This window comes from Triticum urartu, unplaced genomic scaffold, assembly GCF_003073215.2.
Source record: "Triticum urartu cultivar G1812 unplaced genomic scaffold, Tu2.1 TuUngrouped_contig_2636, whole genome shotgun sequence".
Classification (NCBI taxonomy): domain Eukaryota; kingdom Viridiplantae; phylum Streptophyta; class Magnoliopsida; order Poales; family Poaceae; genus Triticum; species Triticum urartu.
This window is the reverse complement of record NW_024113128.1, coordinates 6,033-11,607: the sequence shown is the minus strand read 5'-3', so window position 1 is coordinate 11,607 and position 5,575 is coordinate 6,033. Positions and strand designations below refer to the sequence as shown.

Genomic DNA, 5,575 nt, shown 5'->3' with positions numbered 1-5,575 from the left:
TTGCAAAGTCTGTTGCTGGTGTCGTTGGAACGTTTGAGATATAGGTGTCGTCGGTTTTCGCCCACAGCAGTGTCTCGTAGGGCGAGTTCTGTGGTGGGTTTCCCAACGATGTGTTGAACTCGCTTTCCCCTTTCCCGCTTCCTTCTTAGTCTGTCATGGGACAATGTATTTCCGTTTATGTTATTAATGGAAAGGGGTGATGCCCGGTTCAAAAAAAATCATGACACCGGGCCCCATGATCGAGGTTGGGACAAGATGGTTGATGTTATCACAACTGTCCTCATTATGGGAGCCCTCCTTATATTTGAAGCATTTCATATCGCACTATATCTGACATCAGATTGGACCACGGTTTAACTAGTCAGCGATCTCATCTTGAAGTACTGCAATCCTCTCTTGTCCATTGCTCAGTTTCTTACAAAGTTTTTGGTCCTTGTCTCGAAGAAATTGTTTGGCAGGATTAGCTCATTTGGATATTGGCAAAATCAGATGGGCCAGTCATCTGTAACTGAATGCTTCTTGCGCGCAAATTCATCTTTTGTGAACCCTATGAAGGCCCAGCAATGTGCTTCAAGGACTCCAAATACCAATATTTCTCTCATTCAATGGCATTCTTCAACAAGACGTTCCAAGTGGTTCCTAGTTTGGTCAGGAACGAGTAGTTTCTTGCTTGCGAAAACATAGCGACGATGGTCCTCTAACCAACGGTGAAGCGGCGTTGCATATGAACGGTGTCCACGTAGAATTCGCCTGGGCACTACTAGAGAACAATAGCTAGACAGCACATCGCAACCGAACATTTCAACATTGCATCTTCGCATGAGGAGTCAGAGGTACATCATCAAAGTGGTGCACGGCAACAAGAGAAGGTGAAACTAGATAATTACGAGCAAATTGCGACCACCTTATCCAAATATTGTGCCTACTTGATGTTCTTTATTCCAGAGTTGCTTCCTGGGAACTCCAAAGATACAACATTCGTCTTGAATGATGTGATATTGGAAGGATGTCCTGTGCTGGGTAAAGGCAAGCCAACTAGAGATAGATTGTTGAAGATCATCACTGGTATCAAAGACAACAACAACAATGAAGAAAGATCTCCGGAAGATAGCATCTTTGTCAAAGGCTTGAAGCTAGGGAGGGATCTTGAGAAGGAAGATGTCATCATCCGATGGAAGGTGTTGGCGGAGTTCTGGGATGAGACCCATCATCTACATAGTGCCATCGAACAACGCCGTTGCGCACATGGAACACGCCTCACGCGAGGAGGGGAATACCTGACTCATGTTTGGGCTCTCCTCACTCATGCAGGCATACTCAGGCGTGGCTAGGATCAAAGGTCTCATTTAGCAAGGTTGCTCGTTCAATTTTTCGAGATTCTTATTGGCCTATGTTCTCTGACTTCCACATGAGCCTCGACCTATGTGCGCCATGCATGTTCGTGGTTTTCCGGTTTTCCTTAGCATTGTCTATTGGTTTGAATGAGCCACAACGTGTGCGTGTATATTCGTTTTTCCAGTTTTCTTGCCGGAATGTGATGTGTGTGTGGGCGCGCGCGAGTGTGTGTGGCTTCCCTTTTTTGTGTCTTCAAGTTTTCACATGACATGTGTGTGCCATGTTCATACATACGATGAGTTTGTGGCACTAACAGATCGCATTGTGGTGCTTCTCACGCCTAGCATAGTGCCAAAGCATCGCTCTCCTTTGTTCGCATGTGTCTAGTGAATTTGTGTGCAAGTGCTCCCCAAACCATTCTCATACTATGAGCAGTGAGGTCCAACCTCACCGGAGCTCCCCAAAAAGCATTCTGAGATCACGGATGAGCAGAGTCCGCTTACGGCCTCACCGACGCTTGCTGACAGGCGTGTGGCTGCACTGTCAAAGGTGATGGCGGTCGTAGCTACTGGAGGGGCCACGTTGACCGCACCTCCAATGCCTTAATCGCCGAGGGAGAGGACTACTAAGGAGGTTATCGCGTTTGGTGGGATCATGGATCCGGTGTCGACTGGCAGGCGTGTCAGTAACAGGATTCAAGACCAACCAAATGCGGACGACTTGCAGTTAGGGCATGCTATGAGGGCAGCCAAGCTTCGAGATGTCGAGGCGACTACAGGTATGTCATTTAACAAGAGTTGTTCCATTTTGCATTTTACTGAGCATGAGATAATTAGTAAGGCCAATGACTTAGGTGTTTCACTCGGGTCTAATGGGAAGGAAGTTGCTAAATCTGTTAATGACTTGCTAGACTTAGAAGCTGAGCGAGCATCTGAGATTATTCGTAACGTTGCGGCCGTAAGACTTTGGCGTTAACAACTTAGGGATAATGGCTCTTGAAAGTTTTTGTAATGACCTGATGCCTACTTCGGAAGCCGAAGTTGAGGTAGAAGGGTCGGAGTCAGAGGGAAATGTACATACATCAACGCCCGACTATAAGGCCCAGGGCCACTCCGGTCTTAAAGATGTAGAAGTCGTGATGGATAAACCCAAGCGTTCCTGGAAAAGGAAGGTATATCCTACATCTTTCGTCCGTAGAAGTGCTAGAGTTAAGCTTCAGAAAAAAAATCATGATAACTTATACAAGGAATTTTTTGGGATAGTAGAGGTCTAGCAGACTTGGCTAAAAGAAGGTTCCTTGCAGAGACATCGATAGATCAGAAACTTGACTTTATTGCACTTCTCAAAACAGGAAGAGATAATTTCACCTCACAGTTCCTTGGAACTTTGTCTGGCGGAATCGATTTTGATTGGCACTGTTTTCCTCCTAGAGGAAGATCCGGTGGGATTTTGTTGGGGGTTAAGTGTGAAACTTTAGAGGTGATTAATGTGGTTCGAGGTGATTTTGCGGTTAAGTTTCAGGTGAGGTCAAAGGTGGATGGATTCCGCTGGTCTCTGGTGGCTGTATACGGAGCAGCCCAACCCGAACTTAAGCCTGACTTCCTAGCGCATCTGGTTAGGATCTGCGGGGATGAAAGACTCCCAATCCTAATTGGAGGGGCTTTTAATATAATTCGAAGGAGAGAAGAGAAGAATAATGACAATTTTGATGGCCGTTGGTCCCTAATGTTCAACGTGATTATTGAGAGTCTCAATCTCAGAGAGATTGAACTCACAGGTAGGCAATTCATATGGGCCAACACGTTACCCACTCCAACTTATGAGAAGTTGGATAGAGTGCTCGCTAGTGTGGAATGGGGAAAAAATACCCACTCGTGTCGGTGCATGCGATGCAGAGAGCGATCTCAGACCACACACCCTACCCTTGTTAATTAGTAGACTCGGAGGATGCAACACATATTGATAACAAAAACACTTTATCTTTTGAACTAAGTTGGTTCGAAAAAGAGAACTTCATTGTCATTGTAGCAAGAGAATGGGCGAAGCCTGTTAGTGGGTGCTCTAATTTAAAAAGATGGCAGACATCTACGACAATTTTTAAGGGGTTGGGCCAGAAACGAAAATGGGATTTACAAACAAGAAAAAGAAAGACTTATCCAACTGATCGATGCTTTCGACTTGAAAGCAGAATCGAACTTGCTTGATGTGTCAGAGCAAAGCCACAAAAGCTGAAGCAGAGCAAAGCCTGCGCACCCTTCTTAGAGAAAGAAATGAAATGGGCCTTGTGTGCTTAAGTTCTTAAGGTCGTGTGATAACTCTAACGTGTGATAACTAGTGATTACCATAAAATAACTCTAACGTGTGATAACTAGTGATTACCATAAAATACCTTTTTCGTTGCACATAACTTATTTAGTTTTAAGCACATAAACTTCTCCCAAGCCAGAGTTTTTCCCGCCTGTTTGATCGACCTTTGTTTTAGGGGAATTGATCAATCATTTATACTCCCTCCGTTCCTAAATATAAGTCTTTTAGAGATTTCACCACAAACTACATACCGATGTATATAGACATGTTTTCGAATGTAGATTCACTCATTTTGCTCCGTATGTAGTCCATAATGGAATCTCTAAAAAGACTTATACTCCCTCCGTCCCAAAATAAGTGTCTTAACCTTAGTACAACTTTATATTAAAGTTAGTATAAAGTTGAGACACTTATTTTGGGACGGAGGGAATATTTAGAAACAGAGGAAGTACTTGATATATTTTGCTCCGTATGTAGTCCATAGTGGAATCTCTAAAAGACTTATACTCCCTCCGTCCCAAAATAAGTGTCTTAACCTTAGTACAACTTTATATTAAAGTTAGTACAAAGTTGACACCTATTTTGGGACGGAGGGAATATTTAGGAACGGAGGAAGTACTTGATATGGAGATAGTAGTGTCCGCTAAACATATATACATACAATAGGTAACCAAGGTACCAGCTTGGTTAATTGCCATAATCTTATTTATACACCAAGGACCCTAATGCTCCCCTATAGTTTGAAGCATTTTATCTGAAAACTACAAGTTAAGTCGACCGGCCGGTTAATGATCATGTGTGCTGGATTGCAGGGGCTTGCTGGGCTTTTTCCGCCGTGGCCACGATCGAAAGCGCCTACGCAATCGCCAAGCGAGGCGAGCCGCCGGTTCTGTCCGAGCAGGAGCTCATCGACTGTGACACATTCGACAGAGGCTGCACGAGCGGCGAGATGTACAATGCCTACTACTGGGTCTTGAGGAACGGCGGCATCGCCAACAGCACAACGTACCCCTACAAAGAGACTGACGGCAAGTGCGAGAGAGGGAAACTGCAGGAACACGCGGCCACGATCAGGGACTACAAATTCGTCAAACCCAACTGCGAGGAGCAGCTCATGGCAGCCGTGGCGGGGCGACCCGTCGCCGTCGGGTTCGACTCCAACGACGAATGCTTCAAGTTCTACCAAGCTGGTTTGTACGACGGCATGTGCATCAAGCACGGGGAATACTTTGGCCCGTGCTCGTCCAACGACCGCATCCACTCCTTGGCCCTTGTCGGGTACGCCGGCAAGGGGGTCGACAGGGTCAAGTACTGGATCGCCAAGAACTCCTGGGGCGAGAAGTGGGGAAAGGAGGGCTACGTCTGGCTGAAGAAGGATGTTGATGAGCCGGAAGGCCTCTGCGGCCTTGCAATTGAGCCGGTATATCCTATAGTCTGATCTGATCTGATGAGATCGACTGCACTGGGCGTGCCTGAAACCTACGGAAATGGCATTCACCTATATTTTGGGTTGCTCTGTATGCATGGATGCGCCTACTATATTTTACTACACATATATTCATCTCCCGCCAATAAAACTATATGTCCTTGTATCCATTTATGCACGTTTATGCATATCTTAAATAAATTGGATGGATTGGTTATCCATTCTATATATGTCAAAAGTTCAAAACATGTTACTCTGTGGTCCGTATGTGTTACTCCCTCCGTTCCAAAATAAGTGTCATGGTTTTAGTTTAAACAATTGTACTAGGATATGACAAATTCAAAAAACAATTGTACTTTCCTTTTAAAAAATCATCGTATCGGTATTTGTTAATTGATTTTGAAAATGCAGGTAAATTTACTAATTAGTTGATGAGCTCTTTCTACAATTTCCCCCTTCTTAAACTTCCTTTTTTTGCGATGATAACTTTCGATCTATTCCTCAACT

General features: G+C 44.7%; 1 protein-coding gene across 1 annotated transcript; it reads left to right on the top strand.

Annotated features, from left to right (window-relative positions):
• The first annotated feature begins 4,269 nt into the window (after nucleotides 1-4,269).
• On the top strand, nucleotides 4,270-5,296 carry LOC125527028 (senescence-specific cysteine protease SAG39-like). Its single transcript, XM_048691607.1, has one exon. It carries the CDS (start codon nucleotides 4,592-4,594, stop codon nucleotides 5,078-5,080), a length of 489 nt encoding a protein of 162 aa, XP_048547564.1. The 5' UTR covers nucleotides 4,270-4,591; the 3' UTR covers nucleotides 5,081-5,296.
• The last annotated feature ends 279 nt before the right edge of the window (nucleotides 5,297-5,575 follow it).